Source organism: Copadichromis virginalis, linkage group LG19 (genome assembly GCF_057382275.1).
Source record: "Copadichromis virginalis isolate Kocher_CV1m ecotype Utaka linkage group LG19, C_Virginalis_male_GT1.1, whole genome shotgun sequence".
Lineage (NCBI taxonomy): Eukaryota > Metazoa > Chordata > Actinopteri > Cichliformes > Cichlidae > Copadichromis > Copadichromis virginalis.
The window spans coordinates 33,664,219-33,681,707 of NC_140636.1; the positions used below are offsets into that span (position 1 = coordinate 33,664,219).

General features: G+C 40.8%; 1 protein-coding gene across 2 annotated transcripts; it reads right to left on the reverse strand.

Annotated features, from left to right (window-relative positions):
- Positions 1–1,304: 1,304 nt before the first annotated feature.
- slc35f4 (solute carrier family 35 member F4) lies at positions 1,305–17,430 on the reverse strand. 2 transcript variants are annotated; one of them, XM_085442034.1, is made up of 7 exons: positions 17,022–17,430; positions 4,251–4,551; positions 3,863–4,082; positions 3,645–3,770; positions 3,364–3,556; positions 2,621–2,710; positions 1,305–2,071 (listed from the first exon to the last, which is right to left on the reverse strand). In XM_085442034.1, the coding sequence occupies exons 1-7, from the start codon at positions 17,248–17,250 to the stop codon at positions 1,830–1,832; spliced, it is 1,401 nt and encodes a 466-aa protein (XP_085298160.1). In that variant the 5' UTR covers positions 17,251–17,430; the 3' UTR covers positions 1,305–1,829. The 2 variants fall into 2 exon arrangements, with proteins under 2 accessions (XP_085298160.1, XP_085298161.1); XM_085442035.1 differs by lacking the exon at positions 17,022–17,430 and adding an exon at positions 8,557–9,001.
- Positions 17,431–17,489: the final 59 nt, after the last annotated feature.

Here is a 17,489-nt window from a genome sequence, read left to right on the forward strand (position 1 = left end):
CCATACAAGCAAAACTGCCAAAACTTGTGCTTTTATAGAGGTGCTCACACTTGCTGATGATCAAACAATCAAGTGCGTGTGAATAGCAGCACCTGACTGCTACTTACCCTCTTTATTTCAATACAGGCATTATGGGTGTTTTCACAGGACTGCATATAGTTGTACTTTTTTAAATATGACTGTATGTATTTTACAAAATACTTTTTCTGCAGCTAAAGATTATAAAAGATCCCTCTGATTAATGTGTTTTATCAGTTTCTAGCTGGATACCAGTGACCATTATGAAAGTACAATTTGAACATTGCATTTTTTTCCTTTTGCTTCTTCGACATCATTTATTTTAATATGTTAAAATGCCACCACAGTCGTTTAGCTGAAACTGTCATCTCAGCAAATGCTTCATTAGAGGTTTCAGCTCACTGACTGTGCTCCACCATAACAGCACTGTAGTGTGACTCTTGGGATTGTCTGTTTTTCACCATGTTATGAGATATTTAAAAAAAAATCACAGTGACAAGATCATAGCATATGGTCTGTAGGAAACCCTGTCCTGTGAGCTTTGACCATTGTTAGACATTTTCACCATTAATTGTGTGTATCTGTGAAAAAGGAAAAATTACAGTTAACTGTCAGTTTTCTGTGTATTGTGTATTTGTGTGTGAGAAAGCGAAGAACAGCACGGAAAAGCATTGTAATTCTCAAAGAGAAGAATTCTGGAAAGTCATCACTGCTGAATCAGAGCAACACAGAGAATACTAATACTGAATGAATCACACTACTTAATTTTGCTAAAAATACTTGTCCATGAGCAGTTAATGGTCAAAGGGACAACAGTCTGCTTTAGTTCATTCTGATAGGCTTGTTTCCATCTTTATAGACTAGCTTGACTAATATTATATATTCAGTAAATAATTTGTAATGGCAGAGAAGATTCGATTAAATAAAAAAATGTTTTAATATTACTCTGCTGATAATGTGATTCAGGGTGCAGAGTCATTTGCTTTTTTTATTTTTATTTTTTTTACATTTATTTGTGTCAAATAAATATACAGTCAGTTTATCAGTTCTAAAATATTAGTCTAATATTAATACCAAAAATGTGACCTCATGTCAGAGCTTTGCTTAGAAACAGTGGAGCCGTTGCTTTGGTCTTTGGGATGTGAAGCTTTTCCAGCACCATTATCTGTATATAAATGTATACGAATGCTTTTCAGTTATCCAGGCAATAAAGTTCTGAAGCTAGAAGTTTTTCCAAAAATATTAGAAATACATACATGTGATTCTCAGTTAGATGCAGCTTTTTTGTGGGTTTTAAGACTTTTATTACAAAATCAAAAGATCCTGTACATTAAGCATAGTATAATCATCATTCTTCTATATAACGCTATTCAGTAAGATTTAAAATTATTACTCTTATTGATACAGATCTAAATAAATATCATAAATATGTGTAAGACTGAGCCAAACTGGCCCCGCTGATAGTTATATTCACAGAATACAGTCTGCAGAGCATCTCAAGGGGAGCCAGTCAGCTCTTGGTTTGGGTGGGTGCGTGCGAGGGATGGAGCGCGGCAAGTATGTCAAGAAAGTAAATAACACTTTCAGCTCTTTCAAGTTGCATGATCCATAAATGTTTTCAGTTTCCCCTGTTGTTGTGAAGTGATAGAAACAGTGCGTCTCCAGAGTGAAGTTTGAAGTTCAAGAAGTTACTGCCTCACTTCCTGATAGATGAGTCCACATGGACTGAGCGTCCCACCACACCTCCAGTGTGGGCTCTGGAGAAATGTGGAGTTTCCAGACTGGTTAACAGAGGTTACTATCAGAGCATGTCATGCCAAGGGAATGGAGACAGTGCCATTTGCGCGACTGCGGCTTCGAGTGTGGGTGCTGGAGTCTGTGAGCTCCTCGCCGTGGTCCTCTGACTTTTTGTCCGCAATGGTGGCCAAGAAACGCAGAGTGACTGAGTCCCATTCCTCTGGTAGCAGCATGAGCAGGAAGCCCAGGCAGATGATGCAGGTGGCAGCCAGTCGCACCACACTGAAGATCACCTCATGTTTCAAAAGATCTACAGCTAGAGTGAGAGGGGAATAAATATGGGTGGGAACAAAAGAGGGAGCCAGAGAGCAGGATGGGGATAGAGAGTGTGAAGGATGAGAGAGAAACACAATCAAATCGAGATTAATTACATAAAGTAAGATAAACCACAGGACAGTGCGGCTGTAGGGGGATTAGTGTAACAAATGCAGCTTATAATCAGCACAAGCAATCCACTTTATCCTCTGTGTCTTTGTGGTCTGGAGCCCTGGGACAGGTTCCCGTAACCCACTGACCTTCATACAGACCATTAAGGAAAAGAACTCGTCTGCAGGCATTTGTGTTGCCTTGGGAATCTGATCCTCCCTTAGCAAGAGGATGGTTGCAGGATCTGTCGAGGCACACTGATGATTGGGTTTCCGGGACAAAAGAGGCAGACTTGCTGTGTAATCTGTTTGCTACAGTGGCCCTAAATGCTGACCTCTCAATACAGCGCCACAGTATGTGTGGCCGTTTACTCCATTTTTTACAATCATATTATTTTACATCAAAATGATCAGTGAATGGCAGATAATAGAAACCTTACCTGCATTTCCCGGCACACTGAGCAGTGTCCCTATAGAGATCAGAATGGGGTAAGTCAGTACCACACCAACATGGACCAGGATGTTGAACACTGCAAAAGAAACAGAAGACTCTGTGAAGGTTCTCAGTCATCCAGGTCATCGTTGTCTAAGGAGCTTGGAAAGAAAAGCGTCTGGACTTCTTTAAGTTGCTTGAAGACGTTTCACCTCTCATCCGAGAAGCTTCTTCAGTTCTAAGAGTCAAATGGTGGGCATAAATCTGGGACTGTCCACCACTGACTCTAAGAACCGAAGAAGCTTCTCGGATGAGAGGTGAAACGTCTCATCTGGGAACCCATTAGCTTAGTTATCTGACCTAGCCACTGGGGATGGCGGCCAATATTTTGTAGCTTATGGTCTTGCCAGGTTATCTGGAAAGTGGATAATGGAACACTTCCTTCCACTCACCATTATTTATGAATACACATATATTTCAAAAAGCGAATAAAAAGCTAAATTGTTGTCAGTCGATAGCTAACGTTCCATTACTGGGGCTAAAAGCAGACAACAAACGGAAAGTGGAAAATTTCCGATACTTAAAATAATGCCCTTTGCCTACAGATCCTGTATTCAGACAATATAAACATCATATCCACCGAGTGGTAACTATAAGAAATGAATCCCTATAGTTATACTAAAAGCCTTAAAATGATCCAAAATGGTTTGTACATGTGGATGAAACCATCCGGTGTATATGCACTCTCACCCAGCCACAGTCCTGCCAGTCCACACATGTATCCCCACGGCAGTGAGGAGAGTGAGCCCCAGTGCTCTACCCTGGTGAAATACAGGATGAGGGGCACACAGGAGATGAAGATGAGGTTGAAAAAGCCCATGGTGGAAAGAAAATGAGCCACTTCTCCAAGGTTGGCGCTGCCTAGGAACATCTTGAACAGCACCTGGATGGTGAGAAAACAAAGAGTTGACACGATGCAATCAAAAATCAAGCATAGCTCAGACTGGAACGGGCTTATGAGGAAGTCTGACCTTATAAAGAGCTGAAGTTGAGGCTGAGCCCACAGCCAATGCCACACCCACAAAGGAATCACCGTGGAAACCGTCAGCATAAGCCATCATGACAATACCTGTGATGGCCATTATGGCAGCCACAATCTGCACATAGACACATAGATGACACATTTTGAAGTAGTAAAAGCTTGTGTTAAACAGGTAATAAACAATCTCCTTCTTGTTTTCATACAGACCCGAACACCCATGAACCGGTCCTTGAGGACAATCCATGAGAGGAGAAAAACAAAAGCTTTGTGGCAACAGTAGAGGGCAGAGACATCAGTGGCGGTCAATTTCTTCAAGGCTAAGAGGTACAGGTAGTTGGTCAGTGTCCACAGGATTGAGAAGGGTGCTGTCCTCTTTACAAAAAGCTTGAGAGTCATTCCATCCTCCCCAAAGAGCTTGCTGCACTCCCTGTTAGAGAAAAACACCAGTAAAGTCTTCTGAATGGAAATGCTTCATTGTTTGGAAGACTGTGTTTAGAGAATGGACATGATGGTTGTTTGGCTCTCACAGGCTTGAGGGTGGTTTAATACTCAGATATCACACTTGGCTTCTTAAAACTTCTTAAATGAGGTTTACCTGAATTTCTGGATGGGGGTCTGCTTCTCCCGTGTGGTGACGACATGTCCCGAGTAGTAGATGGGGAAGATGAGGATGTTCCAGTTGCTGCTGAACCAGGAGATGAAGAAGGGACAGGAGAATGACTGGAAGGTCAGCTTCACCACCTGAGTGGTACCCACCCAGGAGGAGGAAACACACAGCACCATCAGCAAACCACCCAGCACCTTCAGAGCCGTGTTGGCGCACGTATGGAAGGACTGGCTCTCCATACTGGTCTCACTTCCTGGTGTCTCTGCGTGAGATTCCGAGCCATCCTCTCCTGATGAGAGTCAAGAAGGGGGGAGAAAAATTAAAGGAAATCCACAGCTAGCATCAGATTTCATCTGAATAATTTTGATTAGTATAATGAGTTTAAACTTAACAACTTTTGTATTTTTTGCACCACTATATATAGACTTCAGTGCTGCCTGCATTGTGGCTTCCTGTCTGGGTTCCAGCACATGAGCTTCATCGATCAGTCGTCCTTAGTGATCACTGCCTCAGTTTGCCTTTCTTGCTGTGGTGGCACAATTGAGGCTCCGTTTAAAATGCATCGGGTTAACACGGTGCACGCTGCACATGCCATAAATAGCTTGGTTGCCTCATGATGCAGCATGTACTGTACTCCCTTTGTAGCCAGATGTGCACAGAAACCGGATGCCCAGAGAGCAAAAGTAAACCTAACCACATGACAGTCAACATGAAAGTCAGGCCAACCTTGGTGCTCATGGGACACTGTTCTTGTATCGCTGCTGTGAAAAGGAATTTACTGGAACTTTACTGGAACATCCAAATTGCAAAGGTTAAATGATACGTATGTCCCAGTGCCTTTATGGATGATCAGAGAAAGCAAAGTGGGATGTGTGTGAGCTCAGATCTGTTCTTTACCTCTCAACAGTGTGATCAATTTACACCAGGGCAGGAATAAAAGATGACATGTGCTGGCTGTTTGCTAGCTCAGCACCTAAAGCTCTGCCATTTCCGCCACAGACACCAGAGCCCTGCAACCACACTAGAACGTGTAGCAGTAGTAGCTCTCCTCTTCACAACACAGGGGTGCTCATTATTGCATGCGATAGTCTTCTGTTTGTTATCTGCAAAAAGACCTCAGCAGGATGTCAAGCAATGGGAGCACAAGTCAGTGACGTGTACTGGAAATGGATTGTACCAACAAGTGCAGTAAATAATCATTTCTTACATCAAAAGAAGCTGTAACACAGTGTGTGAAGAGCAAACTCTTTGATCAAACAGCCATTTTATCAGTAGGACAGCTGGTAGAAGTTTAGTTTTTGTAAAGTTCCTTATGTGATCAGATGCCAGTATGTGTTTTAAAATCCATTCCTTCTTTTTACAGGATGCAAACAGAGGAAAACGTCACCAAACTTTGAAAGTAAGTTGATGAGTAACTTCATAAAACAATCAAAAGTCTTGCCAAACGTGGTATATATCCTTTATAAGTGCATGAGATCATCGCCGGCACTCAGTGGCTGAAAAACTGCCCAAGAGATTATAAAATTGCAGATTGGACACAGTCATTATTGGCAGCCGTCTTCAATCAGTTCAAGGATAGAAGTAAAAAAATAAGAACATAAAAATGCTCCTTTGCAATTAAAAGTCCTGCATTTAAGATCGTATCAGTGTATTATCCTCTACATGTACTTAGCATCACATGAAAGGAGGCACTCTGAAGAAAATTGGTTTCCCTAAACTGAGTATCAGTATCAACTTTTGCATTAGTGATACATCAGTGCATTTTAACTTAACTTTATATGCATTATACTTTGTGTTCCTTTAAAGATTTTAGTTCACTGCAGAAAAAGATGCTAAATGGGGTTAGAAAGAAGAAAAAAACATGTTTTTCAATGCTCAGTACACTAAAACACAAAGTAATGATTTAAAGTAAAATGTAACTATAATAAATAAAAGAAAAATATATGCTAGTCAAATTTCATTTGACCTGGTTCCATTAAATTTAACATTTCAAATTGTAAAATTTAGATGTAATCAAATTAATTAAAGTCAGAATTAGGGAACAAATATTTTTTTGAGTGTAGTAGTCTCTAGGCAGGCTAGCTGTGCTTTAGGGTACAGGTAATGGGGAAGTTAACAAATATATATTTTTTATAGTAATACAGTTTTATTCCAGTCTGGGCCTCAAACAATTATTTAGATGAAACCAAATGAGTGTTTTAAAAGAAAAAAAGCATTCCTCATTATAGACAAATAACTTGTTTTTCAACTGCAAAGCACCAGTGAGCTTTCTAGTTAATGTATTGGTGTAAAAAAACAAACAAAAAAACTGTGGAATGAGGCATATTACAAATTTAGCATAAAATGGAAACACCCGAGTAAAGTAGCTCCAATAAAGCTCACGTGAATGTATTTTCCAACACTGCATTGCTGCAGCACTGACCATCTGTCCACGGTGCAGAGTGGAAAATTCTTCAATGACCACTTACACTTTGAAGGCTTTTACGAGCCTTCAAAGTGCAAAAGAAAAATATTATTTAGCACCCAACAATTCAAAAGTAATAATGAGTTCAACCCCCACCACAAAAAACGCTCGCGGGAGAACAGCACTTAAACTGTTTCTATTCAGGGGATGTGTTAAAGGCAAAAAGCTCACCGTCGATACAGTTTCTGCAGGATCATCGAGGGATTTCATTTAATTGCATTCTGTCACAGCAAGGGTTCTTAATCAAACTAATGAACCTGGTGGTTGCTAAGTGGAAAAAACTGAGATCCGATATTTCTGCAATAGAGAAGCAGCTCTTTTATTTATTTTAATTTTTTTTTTTTTTTTTACTTTAGGTCTGTTTTTCTTCATCCACACAGCAGGATGGTTTGTGTTTCACAGCACCGACAAAACCTAAAGCTTTTAGTGTCAGATGCAAGCTTTTCTGTCCTGAGGTAAAAGCCACAACAGGCTCATCTGATGCCAAGACGCAGTAATATTATAACTCTACTATTCCCCTGTCTCATAAAAGTTGCTCCCATTGCCAAAATTGTATTCTCATAGCAGACAGTATTATTGCTGACAAATATTGGTGGTAAAATTTTGCAAAGGAAACAATAATCTCTGCTAAACACAGGCTGACAACACAGTACTGCAGGAGTGAAGGTAAATTCAGTCCAACTCAGGGCAAGTTTTATGAAAAGCTCAAATTTAAGGTTAGTAGTGTTAAGGTATCTGTATGTCCATGATGAATAATTAGTTACTTAGCGCTGGGGTGGTTTTTTTTTGTTTTTTTTAAGTGAGTGATGATCAGTTTTGGTGCTTTGGTAGGTAAAATGTGATTGGATAAAAGAATGAATACATGCACAAATATTAAAATCTACAAGTCAGGATAAAATGAACAGTGTGTTAAATGTAACCCAAGAAAAGCTAATTTCCTCATGTCAAAGAAGCATCCACTGCAGTGATACTCGGGATAAAAAAGTGTAATATTTTGAGGTTTTTTATAGTTTTATAGGTTAAATGCACAGTAGCTTATATCGGTTCAGACATGGAGTCAGAGTATTTGGAAGTGCTAGAACACTTCATTGCAGAAAACCCAGTGCTGCATAGCATCAGTCACCACCGGCACCCATTTATCCATTCATCGTGATGCAGTATGCTTCTGGAACCTCACATTTTAATCCATTTTCTCCTTTATCGCCACCACTAATGTTGCACGGCAGTGATTGATGGAGGCCCGTTGAATCCAATAAGAGGCTCATAGTCTTGTCTGCAGTTTTTAGCCAGCTTAGCTCAGGTCAAAACGCATTAAGTCTTTATCCAAATTAGGCCTGAAGATGAGACATGGATATCATGATGCTGATGAAAAGTTGATTAGTGGCATCACAGTAATCTCTGTTAACAGAGTTAAAGGTGGGGGGCTAAAATGTTTAATCAGATGAGGGGGAACAACAACAGGCTTTACACACTCCATTACCATTACACTGCTACCAGGAGGCTGAAATAATAGAAAACATTTTTTTTACAGTATTCAAATTCAAACAGTTTTTAGATCCAAAGGCTGCTCTCATGTAAATGGAGCAGGATATAATTTGGAAACGTCCATATTTATTAAAATCTCAATATTTCCTATGAAGACTTATAGACTCTACATGGCACTTTGGTGTATTTGATGCGTTGTAGGAAACAAAATGTCACTCGTGACCCTGAAAATAAAAGTTAAGTACTTTGTCGTATCTTATTTTTCTATTTACACACACAATGCATACAGTATACTCCAGTACAGTATAAATGGCATCTTGTGTCTCTTTGGAGCTTTCAGTTTACCTTCAGAGTTAGGGCAGGTCAGGACCTGAGTGCTGTATGAGCTGAGAGGAGCCACTCGGGCTGAGTGCTTCTTCATCCTCCACTGGGGGCACCACACACTGTCCTCCCCTGGAAGTAGTGTGTATTTGAGTTTAGAAGTGTTGCTTGGCTGCTGCTGCAAGCTCAGCAGCTCCTTCAGCTCGCTCCGTGCATCCTCAGACTCCCGACTCCTCCGCTTTTTCTTCACACTCTTGACTGCCTCCTCCTCCTCTTCCTAGGTCTCTGTCAAATCTTTAGTCTCCTTCCAGGACTCAAGTCCTGACTCTCTGTTCCTCTCTAGCCCAGCACGTCTGTATAGTGCCACAGCTCAGTGGTGATAGCGAAGTGGAAGTGTAGCGAAGTGGAGACCCTACAGTTGCTCTATCATGCCGTGATCCAGCTCTGCCAGTGTCTCCAAGGGAGACTGAGCTTCAAGTGTGTGTGGCATGGTGCAATCACTCCCCTCATCTCTTTCTATCCTCCCCCTCCTCTTTTCGTGTCTGTCTCACTCACTTTTCCCTCCTCTTCCTTTGCTCCGCAAATCAGCAGCTTTGTTTGGAAGGTAACCAAGCAGCTCAGGCAAAATTTATGCTGTGCTAGCTGTGCTAGCTCTTTTCCTCCTCCCCTCTCTTTTCTACCTGACAAGGCTCTCCTTACTTTTTCCATCTCTCTCTCTCTTTAATCTCCCCCCCTGTACAAACTCTTGCCCTCTGTCTTGCAATGCCTCTCTCTTTCCTTGGCACCTCTCCTGCTCTTGACTACCCCTTGAGAGTCATATTATTAGTAGAGCTCTCTCCGTCTTGTTGCCTCAAACCCTGACACATTAGTCAATTGAACGACGATATGAAAAAGGCAAAAACCATGTGCATACTACAAAAGAATACATGACAATCCCAGGCATTTAAATCCTGTTGTGCACAGAGGTCATCTTAGTTCTCTCAGAGGGAAAATAGGCCTTTTTACCCACATAATCCACACTCCACTACTATATGTTTGCATTTTATTATTGCACGGTACTCACGCGTTATTTCCATATTCTACAATCTGAATCTGAGTTATTTAAAGCAGAATACATTACGAGTTAGTAAAACAATCACTTACAGTGTTCTGTATCTGTTTACTTAAATGAAGAATCACACTGGTTATCTGTTGCTGACTTGGATGGAAGTCAAGAGCTCCCCTGTTATTCTTATAATTTCATGCACGTAAGAAATCAGGTTAAGCAAAGCAGAGGTACTTCCCCTCTGTGTCGTTCCATTGTACCAAATTTACTTGAAGGCAGAAGGTAAGAAAAGACTCTACATAACACATAGATCACCAAGATACGGTGGGCCGGAGAGGTCAAACGCATTACAACGTAAGAAAAGGCCAGCAAGTACAGAAACTCTACAAAAACACACAAAACAAGTTGAAGAAAACAAAGGAGAAATGGAAAAGAAAATGTACGAATCACAACAGAAGTGTGTTTTGTGTATTATATGAATCACATTTTTCTCCCTTACAACACAAATGAATCCACAGCGTCTTTTAAGTGCGTCTCAGTGCGATCCTTTCCGTGTTTTGGTTTCTGTCACTTCAGAAGCTTCTCAGTTTGTATTATGTTTGACCTCTCAGGGCCACCTTACCAAGAAAATGAAAACACTTTCCTACAAGTCAGTCCTAATTTTAAAAATTCAACAAATGTCCATTTATGATAAATCACTGTAGTGTGGTTCTTAAAAAAAAATCCATAATCACTGTAAGCACTTTTGATAAGAATTTCTTTATTTATGCAGAAATTTCTGTGGATGTTAGCTGTTTATTTATTTATTATATGCTGGTACTTTAACGAAGGATTTTAATATTTTATCCGTCACTGCTGCACAGTCAAGGGAAACCCTCATCAGCAGCTATGTTGATGATCGGAATAGCGTTTGTGAGTCAGGCTCAGGATTATAGTTGGTCAGGAGTTTCCATTTCAAGGAAAGCCATGCAGTTATTCAATCTGATGCTGTGGTTTATCTACCTGAAGATTTAATGGACCTAAATATCACTCTGGCCTCTACGTCAACAACATATCAGTGCCAAAGTATATGCGGTCAGACACATGAGGCGATGCAGCCAGTAATAAATATTACTATGAAATCTTACAGTAAAATCTGAATTGGAGAAGCAAGACCAGGAGCAATGTGACCCGAGAAACAGGAAACAGGGGAACCACTCAGTACAGTAACTGCAATGTGATTTTTGCCTAAGTTGGCTGGCTGTGAATACTGAAAGCTATTTGCAGCATGTCTGCTCCAGGATTTCTGTTAACGTCTGCCTCCCGTTTCAAATGCTGATCAGCCAAAGATCTGGCAAAGCTACAAAGGGCATAACAGATCAGAGTATTTGTTGTGCATTCTTCAGGCTGCGAGAGAATAGAAAACAGCACAGTTATTGTTTGGCTGTTTCTTGCAAGTGACAAAAAGACACTGAAAATTTGGGGCCACGTTCCAGTAACATTATGGTAATTCATCTGTTAGAGTTCAACACTTTGAAAAAAGCACTTCTCTACTTTCAGTTTTAGGATGACGTTGTGATGCAGGCACATTTATTCCCTGGGGTCACCCAGTTACAGAATGAGTGTAACAAGAATACTAATGCTTTAAATTATGCAACCAGAATCAGCATTGTTTTAAAATGTTTGCACATTTAATGTGTGACAAGCAGGACTGAATACGTAATCCAGGGACAAGCTGGAGGGTTAAATGTAAAAATAGACCTGCTGATGAGAGGAGCCAACACCTAGACACTGAGGGGACAGAGGAGCGACCCAGTCAGCAAATCCTGGGATTCGAATCAGTATCGGATTAAGAGAAATACCTCTTGTCACAGTTCAATCTCAAATATTGGACTAACAACTCTAAGTTTTAAGAAGATTATTGCTTTCTCTATCCTGCGTTACTATACTGTTCGGCCTACATCTAACTTTGGATGCTTTCTTTTTTGTTACTGCTGAGAGGAAAGTTACTGATCATTCATTCCCATCAGACCTTTACAACATATCTGCATTTTATTCTACAATTCAAGCAAACCATACATGAACTTCAATCATTCAATAACTCTCTAACTAAGAAAGAAAGACAGAAAAAATTCTAATAATAATCCCTTTTTAGAGTAGCTAATAAAATGGAAAGTGTGTCTATATAACAAAATGGTCTGCAAGCATAACTGATCAAAGCACAGTATACCACAGCATCCTCCCTCTTTACCTCCATAGCAACACAGTCTCCTGTGCACACTGACGCACTCGACCCATTCAAGCTCTTTTGTCATTCAGATTAACTAATGCTCGACAGTTTGCAGTAGACGGGTCTTTGTCTTTAGCACCTCTCTGTTACTCATCACATCTCAACAAGGTCCGGGAGCAAAGACGACGAGCACAGGGCGCTAATTTTAGCTGAAAAGCCTTTGAACAAATTTCAGGTGTGTATCCAGACACGGTACCTCAACAACTCAACCCAAGGTACTGAGAACATTTGAAGATGAGGACATCTAGTGGTAAATATGATTGGCTGCATTACAGGTGGGACAGGAACACGGGGAAAAAAACTCTTAAAGAGACAATTTTCTCCAAGCCTTAAAGGGTTGAGTCACTCACATTTCTGCACTACGCAGTCAAAGTTATGGTGATTTTTTTATATTAAAACAATAACAAAGTACATTTTAAAATATCAACATCAGTGTGTGTTAAACTAGGCCCAGTTAGCATTCACAATTAATAGGATTTGTCCTTCTGAGCCAACTGAACAAAGTGGTAAAAAAATGGTAAATGGCCTGTATTTGTATAGCGCTTTACTTAGTCCCTGTGGACCCCAAAGCGTCAAAGCAAGGATATGGCTATTACTGTGAGTTTAGTGGGTTCAGTCTGTTACTGTGGGAACTATTTATTTTTTGTCTACACAGACCTACACTCAATTGGTTTGGTTTTGTTCGTTTTTTGTTGGGGTCTTTTTGCTTTGTTTTATTATATTTTGTTGTTCTCATTTCATGTAGACATTGAAAACCTACACGAGTGTTAATGTTCTTCTATGTTAAGCAAGTTGAGCTTGTTTGTAAGTAAATGTCACCCCCCTCCCACACACACACACACACACACACACACACACACACACACACAAAACAGACACCCAGACCCATGCTGCTTTCTTCTTTTGTTTGTGCTCTATCACTAAATCCAATAACCAAGTAAAATGCACCGACATCCCATACCTGTGGTGTATGGCCATTTGACTGTGGAAACTTTGGGTACGCCTGATTAATAACACCACAGATACTGACTTTACTAAGTAGATCAGTTTGGGAATTTAATAACACTTTAATAAAATATGGCTTGGTCATTATTTCTGGGGTTTGTTTTGTTGGTCCAGTTCACAAACAAATAATCCCACTGACTTTCTAAAAATGATGGAAACATTTTTACAAAGATTTATTGATGTGATTAGATTTACAGACCACAAGAGGGCAATGTTTGGCTGCAGCTCATACCTCAGTGTAGCAGCAATGCACGCACACACACATACTCTCTTCCCATATTATGTAATGTTACTTTGCATGACAGCAGTTGGCTGTAATGTATATGCTCCTTTATTTCTTACTGATCACTCAAAGGGCTTTTACACTACAGCCATTAACCCGCTCACACAGTGACAGACGCATCCAGAGCAGCTGGGGTTCAAGTGTCTTTGTGGGCGATAATCTCTGCAATAGCCCCAAGATACTTGCAAAACAAAGTTCCTAACCATAAATTGCTGAGGTGAGCTAAAAAAAAAAATCTTTCTTTTTTTTTTCTTCAATTTTATCACCTGAAATGGGCTGCAATACTACAACATCGAGTGTACAGTCGCACAAGAATAGGTCAGCACTTCTGTAACTCTCATGGAGAAATATTGCACCCATTACTCCCAGGTTAGTTCTGTGCTTTTGCAGGAGCATTGAGGACTAACAGCACTCCAGGAGTCATTCAGGCAAAGCTCATATCCCATTCGTTGGCCTGGCTATAAATAGCACAGAGTGAGCAGGCATGGGAACGGGACGGTCCAAAATAAGTATGTGCACATACAGAATGTTTGAGGAAGAAAAGGGATATTCATCTAGTGTGAACACTGTCTGATTTTAAAGCACACTCACAGGCATGTATAGATTCACAATCATCATCTGTCTTCTTTCCTTATGTTTCTAGACTTTGTCTGTGGACAGAAGTAGACATAAAAACACACTGCTCTGTGATAAATGGTTGCCTTTCCTGCCCTTCCTCCATATAATTTCCTTCTGAGTGCTCAGGTGTGCCCCTGCTTTACTGTGACGCCTGCAGTGAAAAAGATATAGGTCCAGTACTGAGTGGGACTTCAACTACAAGTACCTGCAATTTCTCTTGCACTGTACCTATTTACCCAGCGGGGAGCGCACACGCACTACACACTTTTTCTAAATTACCACCTCAAAAAAGACACCCAGCAAATTACAGCAATGTTTTCCAGGAGGTGCTGGGGAAGCATTTGCCTCACACACCATTGTTCTGTTAGAATTTACTTTCCTTTTATTTTCTCATTAAAAAATTGATTCCGTTACAGCTTCTCACTGGAGCACGCGTTCATAGCTGTGCAACCATGTAAGTAGCGGATCAAGAGATATTGCACCTTGCTTGTTTAGAAAAGCATTTACTTTTTCCCTCTCAGATTCTGTCACTGCATGCAGCCATTGTGTCATGACTGTACTGTATGCATTAGAGTCCGGACCTTGTCTCCAAATGTGGTCCACAATTCCCCTCAGAGGCATCTTCTAATTCAACACAGATGGCAAGTGGCAATACGAACAAACTGGCAACAAGATCTTACTAAATATATCATTACGCCATAGGCTTGGCAGGACAGGCCTTCTGTTCTATTTAGGTGCTCCTTTGTCTTGTCCTTTATGGAAAATGATACTCACCAGCTTGAGGGACATGTGATTCAAAGTGTAAACAAACCACAGTACTTGAGTGCAATGCTTTCAGGCAGCAAGACGCAGCAAAGAAAGAGAAGAAGAATTAGCAGGATGATGATGTGCAAATAAAATTTTGTCAGATTAGCAGCTACGTGTTTAAGAGCTGTAAACACAGGAAAAACACTGACAAGCTGCACTGGAGAGCACCTTGTATGGACTTTCATTCATTTGATTGATAGATGGAAAAAAACAGGGGAAACGGATTTATCTAAAAAATGGGAAATGTCTTTCAGGTCAAAAAAAACCTTCTGACTGATCTTTTATAACCTTGGTACGGCTCTTGCAATCCACACCTGCTCCCTATATTTCAAATAATATCACAGACAGCACCCCATCTTTCATTTTCACAAGTACAGAATATTATAGACGATAGAATAACAGACTCAAGGCTGCAAAAACTGGAAACCAGAGCCTCACCAGATACTGATCTTCATTATTGTTTAATTTGATGATTATTTTTTGTTTTTCTTTTTTTCTTCTTCTTTTTTTTTTTGCAGAAATAGATGATGAATAATTTAGCCTGTGTTGTCAGAAAATAATGAAAATGCCTACTGTTCTTCATGTTGGCATTTTTATTTAAAAATAGCTAAAACAATCTTTCAATAATCAGAAAAAAAACCTCTTTTTACTGGCCAATCAGTAATCAGCAACAGCACCTTATCATCTCAGCCTTCTGCGATATACATCGGAATATTTGCACTATTTAAAAACTAGAAGTAAATATCAATGATGCCAGTGCTACTTCAAGCTTCTAAAATACAAAATACTTTATTTATTAGAGCCAGTCATTCAGGACTGGTTACATAACTCTGGTGCTGTATCAGAAGCCTCTGAACTGTTCAATCTGTCTTCAATTGAAAGTTTGGACTGCTCCTGATTAATCAGGTGTTCTTTCAATAGATTAATCCAGACAAGTAGACACATTCTCAAGTAAAATGTGTGATTGCGTTCATGGTTAATCTACTGCAACTGACACCCCTGATAAACAGGAGGCGGTTAATGAAAGACAGGCTCATTTCGCTTTTTCTTTCCGCAGCCTCTATCTAAAAAGCCATTGAGATGCTCCGAGCTGATCTGAAAGAGCCTCAGCTGGAACTGTTCTCGATTGAATGAGACCCTATCAGCATGGCGGTATTTCCTTTGAGATTTCAAATAGATTTGTCACCGTATATCACAGAGCAGGGAAGCCATAACATTGAGAGCACATCGTTTTCCTGCATGTGTATTTAAGTCAGGAATTTATGTTTGAACTTTTATGTAGCAGCCAGAGGGAGATGTTAGGGAGCCGCTGTTGCGTGCCCAATTTAATTGAGGTTAAGGGTCTCAGCATCTGAATGTCAGGACACTCACATGATGACCAGCTGCATTTTGGGGAATTTGTTTAACGGGAAAAAATCCCTTTAAAAGAGAAACGACATAAAATCGTAGTGGTTAGGCCAATTATGCAACACAAAGGTGAATCTGTGCCTGTGCTTTAGGCCTTGTCAAATCCTCCTCCTCTCACCTCACTTCATTACTATAGAGCCATTTATGATAGCACTGATTGGCTTTTCAAAGAGCTTAGTGCTTTTCTCCCCACTTTTCTCTCTCATAATCCCGCTGCCAATGGCAACACTCGAACAAAACCGGAGGGCAAGTTTTCTAAAGATCATCCCTGAACAAAGTGCACCATCAGCTCTCTTCTCCAATCACAGCCATTGTCTCAATGTCAGCAAATTCAGAGCAATGCCTGACACAAATCAAAACCTCTTTGACAAGAAGAAAATTATAGAGAAGCTTAGCTAACACATACACGCACTGCTGTATTTGAAGCATGACAGGAGATAGCTGGTAATATTCCCATCCATCACAGGAGAAGCTGTGAGATTTTGAATAAACAATTGATTGGGAGTGACTGTTCACAGCCTTCGCCAATGTGAGGAATGTGAGCGCTCGATAGCTGGCAACCTTAGAGTACAGTTCAAGCAGTCACTTAACTGCATGGCTCTTTGCTGTGTAACTGCATTGTCTCGCAGCGCTACATTTGGTTCGTATGCCTCTCTCTGCCCCCTTACCCCCACCTCCCCCTCACTAACAGAGATGGACGGGCCAGCTCATCACCCACCCTCCAGCTGACAGTGGCAGAGATGGACACTCTGCTGCTCCTTAACAGCCACAATTAAAATCCAGTTTTCATTAACCAATTTTGCACAAGGCCTAATTAGAATTAAAAAGATTTGGCAATTGTACACTGTTTCTTCCAAACACCGAATTACAAGCATTTTTGCTTTTGGCAGCTATAACATGCTTTGATAGGCAGCACCGTTTTCCCACAGTCTTTAATTTACGCAGTATCACACTTGCCTAATAAATGCGTGAACCTGTCACATCAACAAATGACTACAGCAGACTACTTTCTTTTTCTTTTTTTTCTTTTTCTTTTTTGGCATCTTTTCACTCACTTCTATGACTGGAGTATCCCGGGTTGTAGCCGTAGTAGCCGGTGATCCTCAGAATCCGGTCCTCAATGTCGTGCAGTCCGTTGGCTGTCGCTTTGGGGCTGCTGTCCGTGAAGACAGCGCAGCTGCCACCGGTCGGCGTCGACTTGCCCGGCAAGTGTGTGCTCTTCAGGGGCTCCAGCCGAATACAAGGCTGGTCTCCACTCTCAAAAACAGTCTCGGTGCTCATCATTGTAGGTCTGAGCGGGAGGAGATGAGATGAGACCGGGGACGAGCCTTGATAACCATGCGAGAGACCTCCGGGGCTGCATCAACAATTAGCAGCATGAGGAAGGCATCCAGACCCACATCCACATTCCTTCAGTGATGCTCTCGGACGCAGAGCAAGGTTATCAAACTCAAGCAGCCTGGCAGCCGTGAAACACCAGGGGGCGTGTCACTACTATCACATGCGTTTTTATGCGTGTTTAA

Excerpts from the sequence above, each read along its gene's own strand:
- slc35f4 (XM_085442034.1), bottom strand. The coding sequence starts at position 17,250 with ATGATGAGCACCGAGACTGTTTTTGAGAGTGGAGACCAGCCTTGTATT. Across the intron at positions 3,771-3,862 it reads ACCGGTTCATGGGTGTTCGG|ATTGTGGCTGCCATAATGGC; the intron begins GTCTGTATGAAA and ends GTCTATGTGCAG. Across the intron at positions 2,711-3,363 it reads ACTGGCAGGACTGTGGCTGG|TGTTCAACATCCTGGTCCAT; the intron begins GTGAGAGTGCAT and ends TTTCTTTTGCAG.